Here is a 20,671-nt window from a genome sequence, read left to right as displayed (position 1 = left end):
TTCTTTGAGGCTGTTGTCCCAGCTCTCTTCAGGTCATTGACCAGGTCCTGCCATGTAGTTCTGGGCTGATCCCTCACCTTCCTCATGATCATTGATGCCCCACGAGGTGAGATCTTGCATGGAGCCCCAGACCGAGGGTGATTGACAGTCATCTTGAACTTCTTCCATTTTCTAATAATTGCGCCAACAGTGGTTGCCTTCTCACCAAGCTGCTTGCCTATTGTCCTGTAGCCCATCCCAGCCTTGTGCAGGTCTACAATTTTATCCCTGTCCTTACACAGCTCTCTGGTCTTGGCCTTTGTGGAGAGGTTGGAGTCTGTTTGATTGAGTGTGTGGACAGGTGTCATTTATACAGGTAACGAGTTCAAACAGGTGCAGTTAATACAGGTAATGAGTGGAGAACAGGAGGGATTCTTAAAGAAAAACTAACAGGTCTGTGAGAGCTGGAATTCTTGCTGGTTGGTAGGGCTGTGCGGCCCCCCAAAGAACACCATGACTGACCCACCGCCAAACCGGTCATGCTGGAGGATGTTGCAGGCAGCAGAACATTCTCTACGGCGTCTCCAGACTCTGTCACGTCTGTCAGGTGCTCAGTGTGAACCTGCTTTCATCTGTGAAGAGCATAGGGCGCCAGTGGCGAATTTGCCAATCTTGGTGTTCTCTGGCAAATGCCAAACGTCCTGCACGGTGTTGGGCTGTAAGCACAACCCCCACCTGTGGACGTCGGGCCCTCATACCACCCTCATGGAGTCTGTTTCTGACCGTTTGAGCAGACACATGCACATTTGTGGCCTGCTGGAGGTCATTTTGCAGGGCTCTGGCAGTGCTCCTCCTGCTCCTCCTTGCACAAAGGCGGAGGTAGTGGTCCTGATGCTGATTTGTTGCCCTCCTACGGCCTCCTCCACGTCTCCTGATGTACTGGCCTGTCTCCTGGTAGCGCCTCCATGCTCTGGACACTACACTGACAGACACAGCAAACCTTCTTGCCACAGCTCGCATTGATGTTCCATCCTGGATGAGCTGCACTACCTAAGCCATTTGTTTGGGTTGTAGACTCCGTCTCATGCTACCACTAGAGTGAAAGCACCGCCAGCATTCAAAAGTGACCAAAACATCAGCCAGGAAGCATAGGAACTGAGAAGTGGTCTATGGTCACCACCTGCAGAACCACTCCTTTATTGGGGGTGTCTTGCTAATTGCCTATAATTTCCACCTGTTGTCTATTCCATTTGCACAACAGCATGTGACATTTATTGTCAATCAGTGTTGCTTCCTAAGTGGACAGTTTGATTTTACAGAAGTGTGATTGACTTGGAGTTGCATTGTGTTGTTTAAGTGTTCCCTTATGTTTTTGAGCAGTGTATATGTATACCCAGGCATTACTTTAAATCTCTTAGAGCTTAGACTAGTACCCATGCACATTGACTCATGGTAACTCGTTATTGTTATTCACTGCGTATTTATTTCTCGTATCAATAAAATAAATCCAAATAAAAAAAGAAACTGCATTGTTGGAAAAGGACCCGTAGGTAAGCAAAAACCGTTCAAATGTTATTTAGATTTTATTTTACTTCGACTATCTACAAGACAAAACATCTACCTTTGTGTTTGATTGTTTTGTGATCGATCTACTGAAATGACTTGTGAACTGTTGCCTTTTGTGGTGTTCTATAGAAAAAAGTGTTCTAGTCTCTGTGTTGTGTGACTCTATCTTTCTGACCTGTGCCCCACTTATCTCGACCAGTGGCTTAGCCAGAAATTTGTTGTTGGGTGGGCCTGCAGAAATTTGTCTGGGCCCCCAATTTTATTTTATACATTTTGCCATGGAACAGAGACAAATGTGCAGTTTATAGCTAATCTCACGCTATTCTACACATTTTGGCATGTTGCTGTTTTAAAGAACATTTCCTGCAATTCTACACATTTTGCCATAGGATAGAGAGGAACATGTGCAGTTATTTTAGCTCATCTCATGCTATTCTACACATTTTGCCATGAAGCTGAGAGAAAATGTAGGATTTTTAAAGCTAACATATAGGTGTGTTGACTGATAAAGGCACTGGATTATGAGCTGTCTTGTTTGCTAAATGAACAAATGAAATAGGTAGTGGCATGGTGCATGTAGCCATAGAAGCACAGTGACATATGCCTCAATGCAGTCATATTCGTTGCTCATTGGGGGTGTGGCTTTCAGTTCTTTTTGACATGTGATGTCATTCCATGTCATCTGTTCCGTTATATTTAATCAAATCTGACTAACCCAGTGTACTGCTTGCTATGAATTCTGATTTGTCTTTTTACCTAAATATGCAAACACTATGTTCCATTTGGAACACTGAGAAGTAAAGAGCATAAAAAAGCATACATTTTTTTAAATAAATAATACAAAATCAGAGTAGACTTTTTTTTTCTGATTGGAATCACCCAGGCTCCGCCTTTCCTACACCTCTGATCTCAACACTGCTTGCAGTCACAATGTGGTGGACATTGTTTACAACCCACAGGGCCTCTATTCAGGACAGGTATTTATGTGCAGATGGGAACCCGTCAGGATCCTCTTCTGGACGCTGAAGGACAGACACTCAAGCGAAAACAAGCATAGGATACACATAGCTATCTACATTTACACTGCCAACCCCAACAATGCTGTTGTTTTCCCAAAGGTGTTCATTTGGGATATTTCACATTGTAAAAAAATAAATAATAATAAATCTATCATGTACCTTGGACAAATAATAAAATAATATTATCTCTGATTGACTTGGCTTGTAGGTGGGTCAGCACAATTTATGGTAACATGGTCGATATCTTTGTTTTAGTCCCTGTTATCACAGTTCATTTTAGAGACATTACCTCCTTATCGCTATGAACACAACAGAAGAAACACAAGTTCACAACACTGCTATAACCCTGATATATGGTAAGCCTCTCAACCCTTCTCATATTCCAGTCATGTCCAGCTGCTGCTTGCCAACCATTTCTGAGACTGTGTTCGGTCGGCAGCTAACGAGTCTGGGCGCCTCACTCTCGGAGTGAGCGCTACAGCTGTTGCTCTCGCCTAAGGGAAGGGTAGTGGTCGTGTCTCCCCCTACGTGCCTCTGGCAGCACCCCAGCCTGTCACTCAGGCCCCCCAATAGCCGCATCAGTGCCAACCTCAGCTCCCGGCAGCGCAGGGCATACAGCAGTGGGTTGACGGCTGAGTTGACCAGGCACATGGTGCTGCAGAAAGCAAAGGCCCTCTGCTGGATGCGCATGAGCTGCACCGAGACGTCTGCCAGCATGAAGGAGAGGGTCGGCAGCCAACAGCCCACCATGATGAGCAGAATCAGGCCCAGGGTACGTGCCAACCGAATGTCCAGCCGCATGCGGGCCTGACCACGGGTAGGCACCCCCTGGTGGCCCGTCATGGATGCCTCATGCCGATTGGCCCTCCACAGGATCAGGGCGTAGGCGCCCAGGATGAGTGACAGCAGCACCAGGATGAAGCTGACCCAGCAGGCCAGGTAGCGGTGGTCGATGTATGGGAAGAGGCGCGAGCAGGGCGGGTTGAGCCCTGTGGGGCACCTCCAGCCCATCAGAGGGAGGAAGGAGATGAGGATGGTGGCGCTCCACAGGGCAAGGAGAGCCAACAGGGCCCTGCGGCGCGTCAACACCACTTTATAACTCGACGCCTGATGTATACACAGATAGCGGTCCAGAGCAGTCAGCAGAAGACTTCCCACCGAGCCGGTGAAAGCCATCGTCACCCCGCCCAGCTTGAAGAGGTAGGCGTTGGGGCCGTCAAGGCGGTGGAACAGGTGGAAGTCCAGGAAGCTGGTGGTGAAGAAGCAGCTGGCAAAGACGTCGGCCAGGGCCAGGCTGCCAATGAAAAGGTAGGAGGGACGCTGGCGCAGGGTGGCGGTGGTGGCGATCACACCCAGGACCAACGCATTCTCCAGGAAAGTGAAGGGTCCGGCCAGGAAACAGATGGAGCCGATGGCTGTCTTCTCCGCCTCATGCAGAACCATATAGCACTTCCGGTCCGCACAGGACTGGTTAACTGTTGACACAGGAATACAATTCAGACATCAGTGATTGGCTGCCATAAAACATAAGCCAATGTGAACTCACATTACCAATCATCATCATCATAATATGTCATATTTATTTTTAATATCAAATAATATTTAAGGAGCCGCGTTATTGTATTATAAGTTATCCAATTTAAAATATGATGACAATATTCTAATATACATACCCAGAGGTGATGTGGGGGTGCTGCCATTGTCTTCGGACATTATGGCCCCTACAGGCTTGTCCCATCCATCCATCTCTTATAGGTCAGGGGTTAGCTCTGAGATCTACTTAGAGGTGCAGAGAGGAAATGTATGAACATTGTTCTCATACTGTATTTACCCATAGAAATTCAGATGGGTCACAAGTCATCAGACAGTACCACATATGACCACTTGATGGAGACATTATCTGATTACTTAAACAGAACTTCCTGAATGGTGCATCAAATAAATTCCTATTAGAAGAAATTGAAATCCACCAAAAACAAGCTTCAGACATTCTGTGGAAGCATAACCATTTAAACACGGGGACCTGTTTGATCACCTCAAAACAATACTCTGTCTATTTACAGCAGAGAAAAATCCATCCCTTCTAGCCCACCTCAAGAGGCACAGTAAAAACAAACGCATTATCAGTAGACATAAACAGACCTTGAGGCTCTCACTTGAAGTGAATGAATTGGGTGGTGACGTCCTGAGAAAAAACAAATGCATATATTTTTGTAATTAATGGAGACAACGATGTGATTCATAGTAAACCGCATGAGTGGGCTTGGTGGAAAGAGCCGTGCAGATGGCTTCTGGTCATCATTTCCAGCTGTCGATGGAAGTACATTAGGTTAGAAAGACAGTGTTGAGTTGGGCCTCACCAGGCCATGGTCATTAAGGTCTAGTACAGTCAGACTGAGCTTGGAAAGCATATCCTCATCCTCTCTATGCACTATAGCAAGGGTCCCCAATTACATTAAGCCATGGGCTGAATTTCTTCATGAGCGGATGGTCGGGGGTCCCGAAACATAATTATAATTCATTTGTACTCTGCAAATTGACCTCAAGTAGCCCAAATAGATACAGTATTTGACAAAAATAAAATAATTTTAAACCTTGATTACATTGGGATATGATCGCATACACAGTGTACAAAACATTAGGAACCCCTGCTCGTTCCATGACTTAGACTGAGTGCCATTCAGAGTGTGAGTGGGTAAGAGAAAATGTCTAAGTGCCTTTGAACTGAGTATGGTGGTAAGGTGCCAGGCGCACCGGTTTGAGTGTGTCAAGAACTGCAACGCTCCAGGGTTTTTCGAGCTCAACAGTTTCCCGTGTGTATCAAGAATGTTCCCCCAAAGGACATCGGGCCAACTTGACACAACTGTGGGACACATTTGGCCAGCATCCCTGTGGAACACTTTTGGTACCTTGTAGAGTCCTTGCCCCGACGAATTGAGGCTGTTCTGAGGGCAGAAGTGGGTGCAACTCAATATTAGGAAGGTGTATGTCTCTCTATATATGCGTGGGAATACTTAGGAACATATTTCCAAAATGAAAATAACTTTGAGCTGATTTCCTAGTGATTTTACGGGTCAAAGTGGAAATATTGCAGCGTTAATCATGCAAAATGCTTATATTCTTGATCTGACTGAGTTCTAATCGCGCTTGCGTTTATGGGAACAAGTGGAATAATGTTTCACCCTGGATTTGCCTCCCTGAAGTGAAACAAACTACCCCAGCTCGCAGTCGGCTCAATAGGCAACTAGTCTAGAGATTCTGCTGACATTGTGCAAACTCACTGCACACCCCTCTACTCCTCAATGCAGAAGTGCAGAATATATCATTTGTTTCCTGTGCACACACTTTGTTTCCTGAATACAAACCTACATGCTCCCTTGAGAACCTTTAGGATCTCAAAATGAAGTCAGTTGGCGCTCTGAAGTTGAGCCAGACCAGGAGTAAGTGGGCCTACCTGCGGCGACAGGTGTGGTAGAGACTTCCAGCGTTTGCTCTGTGAATCCTGCCGGAGATGATTTTGATCCGGTTAGGAGTGAGATTTTTGGAAAAAGTGGATTCCTGCTTTTTGCCTGTTCTGCCAAGCTGGGTAAAGGACAAACTGGGAACAGTTAGATCTGTGAAAGTTGTGAGAAGTGGAATTTCTTTCTTTTTTTTGTGCATCCTCAGCCCAGAGGAAGAGGGCGCAACCTGTGTAGTGCTTTGCTCTCTGGAGCAGGGCGCCGCTAAAAGGAGTGATCAGTGGGGTAACGTTGATTGTAGAGGTGGATCAAATGAAAAATAATATTCCTGGTGTTTGCGACACCTGTCATTTGGTGCGACGTAGAACCGGTTGAAATGGCGAGACTGAGAATACCTTGTCTGTCTTGTTGAGCTTTGACACAGAGGTTAAGTTATAGTTGCTATTCCGTGAAGGCCTATGTTACGAACCCGCTACAGTGATTTAGGTGCCAAGAATTCGCACATGTTGTAGAAGGGAGTTCCCACGATGTGAGAAATGTTTAGGAGGACATAGTCAGAGGAAGTGTACAGTTGGGATAAAGAAGGCACCGTGTGACAACTGTGGGGGTGCCCACGCAGCAGGTGATCCAAAGTGCCCTGTGTAAGAGCGACGGGTTGAGATGGCCAGAGTTACAGTGGGGCAGAAAGTGTCCTATGTTGTGGCAGTGAAGAGAGTAGAGGAGGGTGAGTGACTCGACTGGGAGCCCGCCAGTGAGTAGGCCTGAAGAGAGGGATCCAGAGAGGATCAGTAAGGTTGGATTTCTTGTGTTTTATAGCCATGGTGATCAACTGCGCTGCGCTGATGTAGATAGATCGAGTAGTTGCAGCAGCAGATTTTAGAGCAGAAGATCATCATGAGGTTTTCAAAGGGGTTCCATCCTCCCAGGCTAATGTCCTGGTGTACGATCGTTTAGGGAGAAAGCTGTAGGATGGGGTGGTGGGTTTTGGGGATAGTGTAAAGGTGCAGGGTTAGATGGTGGTGTCTTTTAAGTGTCCAATCTGCACTCTGACCTGCGAAAAGACGGAAAATGAAACACAGCATCTATTCTGCCAGATAGCCACACGAAGACGAAAACACTATTTGTGAGATGCTGGCTGAAAGGCAATTTTGTCAACTTGACCATCCCGCTACACCTGCCGTGTCAAACAAAAACTGACTCTTGGAGAATAAGTGCACAACTGGTAAATACGCACTTCCAGACAAACTATACAGTTAATTTGGAAAGTATTCAGGCCCCCTGACTTTAACCATATTTTGTTACGTTACAGACTTATTCTAAAATTGATTAAATTGTTGTTGTTTTCCTTCATCAATCTACACACAATACCCCATAATGATAAAGCAAAAACAGGTTAAGAGGTTTTTGCAAATGTATAATAATAAAAAAAACTGGAAATATCACATTTACATAAGTTTTCAGACCCTTTACTCAGTACTTTGTTTAAGCACCTTTGGCAGGGATTACAGCCTCAAGTCTTGGGTATGAAGCTACTAGCTTGGAACATCTGTATTTGTGGAGTTTCTCCCATTCTTCTCTTCCCAGTCACCATGCTTCACCATAGGGATATGGGCCAGGCTTCCTCCATACATGACGCTTGGCATTCAGGCCAAATGCAAACAATACTGTTTTAAATATGTAATACTTTTTGGTTTCGTTACTGATGCTATGTGTCAGTGTGAATCATTTCTCATATTTCTCCCTATTTTAGGGGTATAACATTACAATTGCATAGCTAATATGCTGTGTTATTCTTGTATTGTTATTTTTATTTTAGCCAGGTAGATCAGCTTTAATATTGCAGATAGATTGTGACTTCTATCAATATAACTGTCTGAATAATTTCAAATCCCCTTTATACAGTGCATTCGGAAAGTATTCAGACCCCTTCACTTTTTCCACATTTTGTTACATTTTTAGAATAAGGCTGGAATGTATATATTTTTTTTAATTCCCTCCTCAATCTACACACAATACCCCATAACAACAAAACAAAAACAGTTTTAGCAAATGTATAAAAATTAAAAACAGATACCTTATTTATATAAGTATTCAGACCCTTTGCTATGAGACTCTAAATTGAGCTCAGGTGCATCCTGTTTCCAATGATCATCCTTGAGATCTTGAGATGTTTCTACAACTTGATTTGAGTCCACCTGTGGTAAATTCCATTGATTGGATATGATTTGGAAAGGCACACACCTGTCTATATAAGGTCCCACAGTTGACAATGCATGTCAGGGCAAAAACCAAGCTATGAGATTGAAATAATTGTCCGTAGAGCTCAGAGACAGGATTGTGTCGAGGCACAGATGTGAGGAATTGTACCAAAACATTTCTGCAGTATTGAAGGTCCCCAAGAACACAGTGGCCTCCATTATTCTTACATGGAGGCCACCAAGACTCTCCCTAGAGCTGGCTGGCCGGCCGGCCGGCCAAACTGAACAATCTGGAAAGAAGAACCCAATGGTCACTCAGACAGAGCTCCAGAAAAATACATCCACAGATACACCTCCAATTGACTCAAATGATGTCAATTAGCCTATCAGAAGCTTCTCAAGCCATGACATAATTTTCTGGAATTTTCCAAGCTGTTTAAAGGCACAGTCTACTTAGTGTATGTAAACTTCTGACCCACTGGAATTGTGATACAGTGAATTGTAAATGAAATAATCTGTCTGTAAAAATAGTTGGAAAAATGACTTGTGTCATGCACAAAGTAGATGACCTAACCGACTTGCCAAAACTATAGTTTGTTAACAAGAGATTTGTGGAGTGGTTGAAAAACGAGTTTTAATGACTCCACCCTAATTGTATGTGAACTTCCGACTTCAACTGTATATATTATTTTAAATATATGTTTTATATTTTCCTTTATTAATGTTTCCCCCCTAAACCTACCACCCCTTCCCTACTTGGAGTAAACTAATGGACAACAATACCTATTGCTTCCACTTCCAGCTAATACATACTACATACATTTCAGACAGTATAATTTACATGAATTATCGTTTTTTTTTTTTTCGTCTCAGCATTCAGCATCCCTCTAACCCTCCCATCTGTCTTTGAAGACCATCCAGTTGATTTCTAGCTGCCATATATTTTTACTCTGTGCTGTGATGTTTCACAAAAGGTTATGAACCTTTCTATTCTCATAGTTTCTACAGATTGTACATTCAAAATGATCACCTTTTGCTAAGAATATTATTATGTTATTGATCGATTGACTATGACTCATTAAATCACCCAGTAGTGCTATTTGCAGAGTTAGCTCTCAGTAAATGTTGGATTGGTGTTTTTTGTAAATCGACATAGGTAAATTAACCTACAGCAGGTGATAATGGCTGGGTTAATTTTTGTTCGTTTTTTTTTCTTCTGTTCTCCAAATAGCCTTTTTAAAAGTTTTTTAAAAATTGTACAGAAATGCAGTCAATGAGCTTCAAATTTCAAGAAGAACCTCGCTAAAACTCGAACTCTAGTTACGGCCCTGCTGTGTCTATAGAAATAGGACGTTCATAACCACGCAAATATATCACTTTTTTACGGCATTGCACCAGTGCCCCACTTTTTGCTTACATTTTGTTTTCATTTTATGAGGTTCTGAATGATCATCATTCCTATTTTTTCCATCACAAACATCTGCTTTATGAAAGTACATTTTGGAATATGGGGGCTGGAGAAATAGGAAGTAAATTACTTTTTACAGAGACCCTTATTGACTTTAGTCACAATATTTCTAAATCTGCTTGAGGGAGATGACGGAATATATGCACTCTGCTTATTACACCACCTTAGGCTTCCTCTCTCTGTGTGGACCTGAAATATGCTTTGATTGACAGTTCACAGTAGACAACTTTTCTGTTCCTCGAAGGTACTTGGACCAATCATACATATCTTAATGAATGCAAAGTACACAATACCTATTACTGAGTGGGTAATATCTTAGATTTACAGTATGACCACAGAGACAATTCAACACATGTTGAAATATAGTGTGTCAACTGAGTTGTGACACTGCAACAAGGCAAGAAGACTGTCACAGACGGATGCGTTTTAAACAGTCACTTTAAAACATGCAATGAGGTACCAATTCATAAATGCTATTAAAAACAGAACACATGGGTCACAGACTGATCTGGGTCACAGACTGAACATCAGACAGCATCATCTAACATCTATATACATGCAAAATCCTAAGGAAGAGCATGCTTTGTGCTTCAGAACCTAACAATCATGCTCTCATGCTCAGCATTTCCCTCGTAACAGGTTTCAAACAGATTGTGCAAATAATGATTTGCTCTATGATGCTCAGAAACCACAAAGTAGTGTTTTTGCCCTGTGTGGGGTGGACTGTATCGTAGTATAAAATAATACAAGAATAAAGGCAGGCGCTTACCTTGTGTGGATGCTTTTCTGTCAGTTCTGTTGTGGTGTATGAGGAAGACAGACCAAACTGGTGACCTCTGCTACAGCGCCACTGAGTTCCATCTAACTCCACTCCCCAGAACCAGTCGGTGACTGAGTGAGAGTGAGTGAGGGAGAGAGAGCGAGAGAGACTGATGTCTGACCGTTTGCAGTCCCTGAAGTACTAACATGTTCATGCTTTTTGGGCTCATTCTAATGGCTGGAATGGAATCAATGGAACGGTATCAAATAGATCAAACGTATGGAAACCACATGTTTGACTCCATTCTGTTTATTCCATCCCAGCCGTCCTCCTGTAGCTCCTCCCACCAGCCTCCACTGGTCCACAGAGACATTGGCATAAGTGTCAGCACAAATGTTGAAACATACTGTGCCAACTGAGTTGTGACACTGCAACAAGGAAACAAAACTTACACAGACATACATTCTAAACAGTCACTTTAATCACTTTAAACATGCAACGAGGTACTAATTCCGACAGCATCATCCCTTGACTTTCCACATTTTGTTATGTTACAGCCTTCATTCTAAAATTGATTCGTATTTTTTCCCATCAATCTACACACAATGTTCCATAAAGACAAAGCAAAAACAGGTTCTTAGACATTTTATTTGGGGAGTTTCTCCCATTCTTCTCTGCAGATAATCTCAAACTCATTGGATTGGGAGCGTCACTGCACAGCTATTTTCAGGTCTCTCCAGAGATGTTTGATCGGGATCAAGTCCGGGCTCTGACTGGGTCACTCAAGGACATTCAGAGACTTGTCCTGAAGCCACTCTTGTGTTATCTTGTCTGTGTGCTTGGAGAAGGTGAATCTTCGCCCCCAGTCTGAGGTCCTAAGCACTCTGGAGCAGGTTTTCATCAAGGATCCCTCTGTACTTTTCTCCGTTCATCTTTCCTCAATCCTGACTAGTCTCCCAGTCCCTGACACTGAAAAACATCCCCACGGCATGATGCTGCCACCACCATGCTTCACTGCAGGGATGGTGCCAGGTTTCCTCCAGACGTGACGCTTGGCATTCAGGCCAAATAGTTCAATCTTGGTTTCATCAGACCAGAGAATTTTGTTTCTCATGGTCTGAGAGTCTTTAGGTGCTTTTTGGCAAACTCCATGCGGGCTTTACTGAGGAGTGTCTTCGTCTGGCCGCTCTACCATAAAGGCCTGGTTGGCAGAGTGCTGAGAGATGGTTGTCCTTCTGGAAGGTTCTCCCATCTCCGCAGAGGAACTCTGGAGCTCTACATTAATTTCACATTTCCACAAGCTTCAAAGTGTTACCTTTCAAATGGTATCAACAATATGCATATCCTTGCTTCAGGTCCTGAGCTACAGGCAGTTGGATTTGGGTATGTCATTTTAGGCAAAATATATATATTTTTTAAAGGGTCGGTAACGCTTTATTGTTGGGAATGGACTCATCATAGTCTAAAAGAATAAAGGCAGGTGTGGATTCTTTTGTGTCAGTTCTGCTGTGGTGTAGGCGGAAGATGGACCAAACTGATGACCTAAGCCAGTGAGTTCCACCTATCTCCCCTCACCAGAAACAGTCAATGAATGAGTGAGTGAGAGTGAGACACTGGTCTACGATGAGAACTGCTTGGGGAAGGATGAAGTCAAAAAGAAAGGGAAGCCATACCTGAAATAGATTCAACATTTAGGAGCTGAGCATCACATTTTACTATCCATGTTTACATTTACAAATTCCACAGGTTCTAAAGTCATACAGGCCATGATTAAAGGTCATAAGAGATTTATTTCAGGGCGGGCCATCACTCTGTAATGTCTTAAATAATGTCCTCCTAACATACAATACTCATGAATGGAAAGGTTGGTCTCTCCAACCTCACCTTTCCATTTCTCCAATATATTTAGACATTTATGCAGTCCCTGAAGTACTAACACGTTCATGTTTTCTGCCTTTTTGTCAATCCCATTTGCGCATTAAAAGTTAAAATGGTGCCTCGGGAGGAGACGGAGCACTCACTGTGAGAGTGAGCTGTGTTTCAGGATGTGTGAGGAAACAAGGTTAAAGAACAGAAAAGACCGAGACTGTGACCTCTGGCGAGCCATAAACCAGCCAAAAGTGATGCAGAAATGGCCTGTTAAGTGCAATGAAATATTGTGTTTACTCCACAGGGGTTGATAATGATAGACGTTTCACTGATTCTAAAGTACTGCAGCCTTTATTCAGTATGGTACCATTGTTTTTTTTATACAACTGAGAGCTCGAAACACCTAATTGAATATGATCTGTTCTTTATGCTCGTCCCTTGTGGCATGATTGTGTCAAGATTCCCTCGTTGTGCAAAAGTTGTGTTTCCTGCATATTACTCAATACAGATGTTCTTTTTTTACTATGACCACATCATCTAAATGATGGTCGTGCATGATGTGACAACCAGGATGTAATGTTTTTTTTAAGCAAGAGGGGGCGACACTCACTAACAACCAGTTAGTTTTTCTTCACAATCTGTAACAACTACTATACCAACTGGGGGAACTCAAGAATGGTAAAAGTTTGTAGGGGAAGTGGCATGATTGAGGCAAGCAGAAGTTTGTTGCGTACTGTTGCCTAGAAATAATCCATTTTAAAAATCCCACAGGGGAGGAAATTACAATAGCCTATCAAAACTAAGAAACTGTTGTTTAGGACATATTAAATTAATAACGTGTTAATATATTCTAATCAGGTTCTAAGAGCTAATTTGCCCATATGCAATCTGAAATAATGAATGTTTTACTATTTTCGCTTTACAACACACACATTATACAATACATTGAACACATTTGGACTGAAAAATATGGTCTAGTCCGGCATTGACCCACTCACTAGAGTCGACTATGTCTGATTTAAAGGCAGTATACTATCCTCCTCTTCACTGCCCTGTCGGTGACCTGACCAATTTGGCTGGGCAGAGGGAGGAAATCTGATTACAAGCAGGCAGCTAAGCTCCTCCACTTTTTCATTTCTGTCATTGTCTCAACAGGTGCACAAGCTCAGCATTTGGCACCTACTATACCTTTTTATGGTTATTCATTGAATGATTTTAAATGTTATACAATAAGCGAAATAACATCGGTCTCCGAACCCAGAACCAAATACAAAAAGTATCCTCTCCTTATACATTCAATGAGAAATAGCTTCAGGCCAGGTTTCATACTTTTATGGCCGTAATGCTGAGTGCTGTCTCAAGATCAAATTTCCTCCTCTCCCACCGCCTCTCTTAAAGAGAGAAAAAAAGGCACTGATATGACCCCTCACTTAAAGTGTAGTCTGACCGTGTCCTATTCCCTCCTTTCAGATGAATGGAACAAAGTCAAAGTCATTGTGTTACAGTTAGTTATTTACTTACAACAGATTACCTAATGTAAAACGCAATTGCAACAGCCTGTTGGTTTTCCTTTCAGCTCTTTGTATGTATCACAAAACAATATATTTGTAGTCATTATTAATTCTACACAAACACACCCAACCTCTTGCCCAAAATAGGGTGAGAGGGATTGCTTGTGTTCCCATGTCAGGAGAGTTTGACAACATGGGCTATTTGACATCCTGCGTGTACCACCTCTATACTCCTGTGTGACCTAGTAGAGCCTCCCAATGACCTAAATTCCATACATAGCTTCTGGCCTGAGGAGGCCCAACCTTTGCAAGGACTTGTCACAGGGGTGTGTAGTACACACTGGGTACTCACTCAAGGTATACGGGTTGATAGACAGGCAAAATGTTGCACTCTTTTTACAGTGAGAGACATTGGCGAGCACAGTTGGAATTCATCCCTTGTAACCGTTATACAATTGTTTTATCCCGGAGACATGGACCTGCTATAAATATTTAACACGTAAACCCAGTCTTCAAAATCTAGAACAGTAGGTTCTATAATAAGTCACAGACACACAGTGTATACTGTCATCACTGTACTATTACCACAGATTAGAAACATGCTCTGATGTAAAACATGGAAGCTGAAATCAGAGACAGGCGAGACATATTTATTGTCCTCATAAAGGTTTGTTGTTTGAGGTCTGGTCTGAGGTGCTGCTCTCGTCTCTGAAAACAGAAGATATCCTCCTATAATTGTGTAATATGATCAGATCTCCTTACGTGTTCTGAAATAAACCTCCACTGTCAGGCGGCTGGGAGAGAGCTCCATGACAATGGCAAATGCAATTACCCCAAACGAACCAGACACTGTGTACAAATGGATAGTATATTATCAGAGAGGATGCAGCACATTGACACCTAGTGGTATGATGGCAGGAAACGGTTTATAAATCTAAGCTTTGTGGTTTCTAGTGTAACATGTTAGGACTTGTTGTTCTATGTTCCCAGCCAAGTTAACGTTAGGTAACATTTGCAACGGTAAAATTAGGTCAGGTTTAGGGGCATGTCATTTGAGTATCTTATCAAACAACAGAGACAACATGGAACACACAGATACTAAGTGAGAAAATACTGTTAATAACAGACCTACATCTTGACAGTGGCTGACTATAGAGCCCCAAAACAAACAAAAAAATGATATATACATATGGGCCACCATAGTGATGCAGTTAGGGGTGGGGTTTAATTGAGAGTGCAAAATTGTTTAACACAATCAAGTAAAATGTATTTCACATTATGATCTATGGTCAATAATCCTGAACCCTAAATACACAACAACAAACATATAAAGGGAATAAGCTATGGGGACTTTTTTTTTACCATCTTGAGCAAATATCTGAGAAATTACTGCAACGTAGGCCCATTGTTAGCAGGTAACTGATGACAGTAATTTGCCCAGTCTTGCAAAAGCCTGTTGCTGCTGCTCACTTCCTTTCACATGAATCACCACCCACCCACTACTACAGGAAATCCGGTTAAATGTTGTTTCTTTTTTAAAATTATTATATCGTAATAAAATATAAATACAAAACCACTATAAATATATTAAGAAATGCTGTAATATTCAGGAATATACATTGTCATGGCTGATATTGAGTTGGATTACATAATACCGAACCATTCAGAAGCCAATCATATCATCATCTTAGTAGGAATTGATCTCTGACAGATTCTCTCACAAACTAGGTTTCCGTCCAATTGGCAACAGAATTTCATGCGAATATTCTAAAACCTCCATATAAACAATATGCGCATTTCCCCACGAGTCCTGTTTCCATCAGATTGACTTGTTGTTGATAAAAGGCTGTGCGTGATGACGTAGTGGACACAAATTACTTTTGCTGTTCAATTCCCATGTATCGAATAAAACATATTTTAACGGGGTTCCATCGCATTTCCAACTCTACTGATGGTTTTGTCGCAACACGTTTTACATTACATAGCGAATGTGCCCACTCTGGTCGTGGCAAGTGCACTCTAGCCAACAGTTTAGCATACAAATGTATGGAAACCTGGTTAGTGTAGGCTACTCAAATGATTTAGTAATGTAGGTCTACATATCATGACATATTTTGTCAATTGTTCATTTGGAACACCAGTATTAACTTTTTCCGAAGCATCTGCTATTGACTGTCAGGTTTGATGGATAAATACAAGTAGTTTTATTTGATTTGAATCTAAATTGTGGTTTTCTTGATGCTTTACCACTCCTTCATGGAAATTCCAATAACAAAGGAAACCTAAGTTGGGAGGTTTGTCTTTTCGCGTCAACTGTCTGGCAACAGACGTGAATGCGTCTGTGTATCGCCTCTCCGATTGGTCCTTCGGTCACAGACCTGTTGTGATTGGTCAGAGCTCAGCTTGCGCAGCTACATATACCTACCTCAGCTTCCATTTTGTTGCAAATCAGACAGTCGAGAGGGAATAGAGATATACACACATTTCTAGATTCAGAGAGTTCAGACGTCAATTCAACAATCTCTGATAAAGGGCTTTTACCAACTAAGCCTGAGGAAGTCGGTAAGAGCCGGTGTTTAGCTAAATTGGCTAAGTTAATTTAGCTAGAATTTTGTGACACCATATGACTTATGAGTGGCGTTCTTTGTTTTGTTGCCAGAGAAGTGACCTAGATAGACGGCTTTTACTTACAAAGATGTATTCAGTGTTATCATCAAACTTTAGTAATGTTAACAAGCACAAATGATGGCTAATCTAGGTGTATTTAAAAAATGTATTCAGTTAAAGTGAACATCAGTCGCTCTTTCCAGCAAGCTAACGTAACGTTATCTTCCACGCCAGTGAAAGCATTATTCGTTGTTTACGTCGTGGCTTTACATAGCTAAACATGGACGCTAGTTGGCTACCTGCTTTATTTTCCAGTTAACCAATATGTATTATGTTGCTACCAGTGTATGAATTATACCAGACAGTTTGTAGAACGTAGTTAGCTTTGTGAAGATGCATGTTTGTCACATGAGAACTGGGCCCATTCTCAATTTGTAACATCAACAGTTTACATACTTGGAGCAGTGTCGTTCTATTTTACTCGGAGTATTTCTAAAAAAAATCATGTATCGTTTAGATCGGCTTTGAGCATATTCGTGCGCTGAAGTGAATTGATGTTCTACTCGGCTTCACGGGAAAACGACGCTCATTGGCACATGACAACTCCAGATCTTGCTGGACCTAAAAGTGCAGCGAGAAGTAGACCGAAGACTACTTCGAGGACCTGGAGCCCAATTGGAAAGGAGAAATTAAGAAGGAAGCATCTCTGCACATTCAACTTTCTAACAACAAAGAGGTAGGCATTGGCTGCTACAGTGTTTTTTGCTGTCGGGTGGGGGAAGGGCTGATCTTTCGCACGTAGCCCAATTGAGCTCATTGAAGTAACTTCAGTAATGCACATTTGTTCCAGCAGTTCTGTTAATAATTATATTTTGCCCGTCTTAAATATAAACTACGCATATATTTTTTTTCAACCATATTGGTAAAGCGGTGTTGTCAACCGGGGACAATTGTCATGTTTAATTGTTGGGCTGCAGGTAACGTTCGCTTAGCATTAAGAGCGTTGGAATGCCGCTGGTTCGAATCCCTGAGTTGCCTGAGTTTAATAGGTGAAACACCTCTATGCCCTTGAGCAAGCCACTTGTAAGTTCTGGATAACTAAATTGTAAATGTTAGAAATGAGTTGCTTCAATGTATTTTTTTTATAGATTTGTTTGTAAATGTATTCCTCCTTCAGGTGACACATAGTCTGGGAAGTACAGTATGGGAGGTGGAGAGAGGTACAACATTCCAGTGTCCCACCCAGAGCGCCCATTGCCCAAGAAGAACCATCAGCTGGGCCGGGCCAAGCAGAGAGTTGTCCGTGATCAGAATGGAGTGACAACCGTAGCATCCTCGGGGGCGGCGGGAGGTCCTCACCAACATGGCCACCGCAAGGGCGCAGCCTACCCCTGGTTCCCAGAGGCGCGGCTGGCCGCGTCAGCTGAGAAGATAAACACTTCTGTCCGTTTTGCCAACGCCTACGATCAGAATTGGGAGGGCGCCGTGTCCCACCTGAACACACTTCTGGCCGCCCAGTGTGGCGGCCCGAGCTATGCAGGGGCCAAGTTCAGCGAGCCACCCTGCCCCAGTGTGCTGCCCAAGCCCCCCAGCCACTGGGTCCCCATGGGTACTCGTGACAGCAGGGAGATGATGGCCTTCCAGCTGAAGAGCCTCCTCAAGGTGCATGCCTAGAGATGGACTCTCATATCCTGACCTTTCAAAGCCAACGTGTGAACGAAGGCTCCTGCCTGCCTTGAACGCCCCAGCGTTGTAATATACTTTTGGCTATTTTAGGTTGAGGTGTTCGAAGGGTGGTAGGCATGTTGTAGGGACATCTCTGCAGCTGTTTGTCCCCCTTTTCTCTTTTTTTGAGAACCACAGGTATTACAGCGCTGCAGCCTTGTTGGTGGGGGAGAATGCTCTCATTGGAGTCTGTTTCTGTCACTAACGATGAACTGGATATCCTTCGTATTTGTGCTCTGTTTTGTTGTTTTTTTGTTGGCTGTTATAGCAATTCTGTGGGTTTTTCTTCCCAAACGGTAAGGTTGGATACTGTTAGTAATAACATGTTAATGCAGTCTCATTTACAGTCCATTTTTGTGGACTGGTAATTCTTTGCCACGTTAAGTTCTGTTAATCATTAAGGATTTCACCTCTGACAACCTGGTGCTGCCTGAAGCACAATCTACAATAGTAGCATTTTCTTTCGTTTGACTTACTGTTTTCCCTCTGGTTTTGGGGGAGGATGTAAAATCCTCTGTTCTACAGGGAAACCAGAGCTTTCTTTCAGGAGGGAATCCGCTGTAGTAGTGAGTACAGGTCACAAGTATAACCTCAAACTGAAGTGTAGAGGCCATGGCACACAGGCCTTGGACGTTCAACTCCTGTACTTTTTTATTGCGCTGTGCGCTCTGCACTATGGCAGTTGTTCTGGTCCAAGGCCTGCAGCGCTATCATACAATTATTTTGTCTATTTGTGATGTGGTTATTAATCAATGAGTCAGTTTTGTCTTAACCAAACGAATGTCTTTTGCTGTCATTTTTTTCACCATCTCTCCCTTGTATGTCTGACGTGGTTACCAGTGCCATATCAACCACGTTGGCTTGCGTGGAACAGAGAATTTGGTCCTCTGGGTCACTTTTTCCCCAACGCAATCAGTACTGCTATTAGCCACTTTCAAACTATCTCCCTACCGAAACCCCACACAGTAAACAATGCAGAGGAGGGCCAGATTCAACAGGAACGTGGAACTGTAAGTTTCACGACCTCGATCTCCTGAGCCATGGCCCTGTTTGCTGTGTGGCAGTTTCTTACGAGGAAGTGCAACGTTGAGAGACGTGCGTGGCACAGAGGACGTTCGGCGCAAGGCCAGTGTGGATCTGTTTACATTTTTAAAGTCTCCAGCAGTAATCTCCAGATACTCACTGCTTTCTGCACCCTACTCTTCTTGCACTGCAATCAAAATAGTTTTTATAAGTTACAGGCTGAGAGGCCCTTTTTATCAGTGGGTGGTTAATTGACTATCTCCCTTTAGGTTCTAATTTGAAGGGAGGCAGTCTTATTTCCTTTGCTGAATGGGAACTGTAATGGCCATCTGAGAGACGACAAAACGGAGCTCACGAGCTTGATATAAGTTAAAGAAAAAGAGCCATGTAAATAATGAAATGTGTAAAAAAAATACTTGCAGCATATGTACATTTAGCAGTGTGTTTTTAAACCTGCTTGATAAAGTATTTTTTAGTAATAACACTGAATGTATAAGTCATGCTAAGGACATGTCTTGACTTCAAATACGGAATATTTTTGTAAAAAAGAATCTGCCTATAGCATTTGTCAATACCCCTTCACTGTGTAATGTCTAATCTTGCACATGTTTTTTATTTTTATTATGCACAGTGGATGGCAAAAAAATGCATTGTGCAAAAGAAACTTGGCTTACATTTGACCCTTTGAGGAGACTTGGATATGTATGAATTGTTATATTATTTTGGTTTCCAGGTGTGCTACAGCCTGAAGACAGCTGCTGGGGACTGGTTTCCCAGACAGATTGACCCCAAACCTGGATTAAAACAACTATTTCAATGGATAGTCTCCATTTGAATGTTGTTTTTTCAGGACTACTTATGATCTGTCTGGAAAACGTGCCCTGAATTGAGTTGTTCGACTTGATTGTGCCTACATTTTAACCCAACATTGCGAAATTCTGTTGTTGATCGACATTTGATATTTTGTGATGTGATTCATTGACCAAAAATGTTTGTCTAAAACCCACCTTCAGTTATCTGCTGTTCTTCTGCCAGAAGATAATTGAATTTGGCCGTATGTTATTGTCATCCTGGTTTCATCTGCCTTTGTTTTGTTCTGTGTTTTTAAATGCATTGTCTTTTTTAAGAACAAAGATGTGTTCTGTTTTCTGCTAATGATTCATACATATATAAGTCTTTGTCCTAAATTTGAAACTCAAGTGTTTCTTAACAAATTGGCTTTTAATTTGTCCCATTTTGTTTACTGTCACCAATGAATATGAAATTTTGCCACATGTCCAGACTTGATTGAATTTGACTTAAAAAAACAAAAAACAAAGCACTGCTTTAATTGGTCTTATCAAAAAGTAAACCCCAAAAAATAAAATCCCTTCCCTTTCCCCCCCTACTTTTGTCTGTCTTTTTCTGAATGCACTCATTATTCCAAGTCATTTCCAACATTTTAGTACAGCTTACTGTATTTATTTGAAACTGTTATACTGATAATTA

General features: G+C 42.4%; 2 protein-coding genes across 4 annotated transcripts; one reads left to right on the top strand and one right to left on the bottom strand.

Annotated features, from left to right (window-relative positions):
• Positions 1-1,432: 1,432 nt before the first annotated feature.
• Positions 1,433-10,681, bottom strand: LOC109909834 (cannabinoid receptor 2). 3 transcript variants are annotated; one of them, XM_020508884.2, is made up of 4 exons: positions 10,458-10,681; positions 4,707-4,749; positions 4,238-4,340; positions 1,433-4,039 (listed from the first exon to the last, which is right to left on the bottom strand). In XM_020508884.2, exons 3-4 carry the CDS (start codon positions 4,308-4,310, stop codon positions 2,940-2,942), a joined length of 1,173 nt encoding a protein of 390 aa, XP_020364473.1. In that variant the 5' UTR covers positions 4,311-4,340; positions 4,707-4,749; positions 10,458-10,681; the 3' UTR covers positions 1,433-2,939. The 3 variants fall into 3 exon arrangements, with proteins under 3 accessions (XP_020364473.1, XP_020364481.1, XP_031647045.1); XM_020508892.2 differs by lacking the exon at positions 4,707-4,749; XM_031791185.1 differs by lacking the exon at positions 10,458-10,681 and having other exon boundaries at positions 4,238-10,423.
• Positions 10,682-16,259: 5,578 nt separating this feature from the next.
• On the top strand, positions 16,260-20,570 carry LOC109909826 (proline-rich nuclear receptor coactivator 2). Its single transcript, XM_020508872.2, has 3 exons — positions 16,260-16,390; positions 16,953-17,171; positions 17,613-20,570. Exon 3 carries the CDS (start codon positions 17,639-17,641, stop codon positions 18,107-18,109), a length of 471 nt encoding a protein of 156 aa, XP_020364461.1. The 5' UTR covers positions 16,260-16,390; positions 16,953-17,171; positions 17,613-17,638; the 3' UTR covers positions 18,110-20,570.
• Positions 20,571-20,671: the final 101 nt, after the last annotated feature.

Source organism: Oncorhynchus kisutch, linkage group LG2 (assembly GCF_002021735.2).
Source record: "Oncorhynchus kisutch isolate 150728-3 linkage group LG2, Okis_V2, whole genome shotgun sequence".
In the NCBI taxonomy this organism is placed as follows: domain Eukaryota; kingdom Metazoa; phylum Chordata; class Actinopteri; order Salmoniformes; family Salmonidae; genus Oncorhynchus; species Oncorhynchus kisutch.
This window is presented reverse-complemented; position numbering and strand designations above follow the sequence as displayed.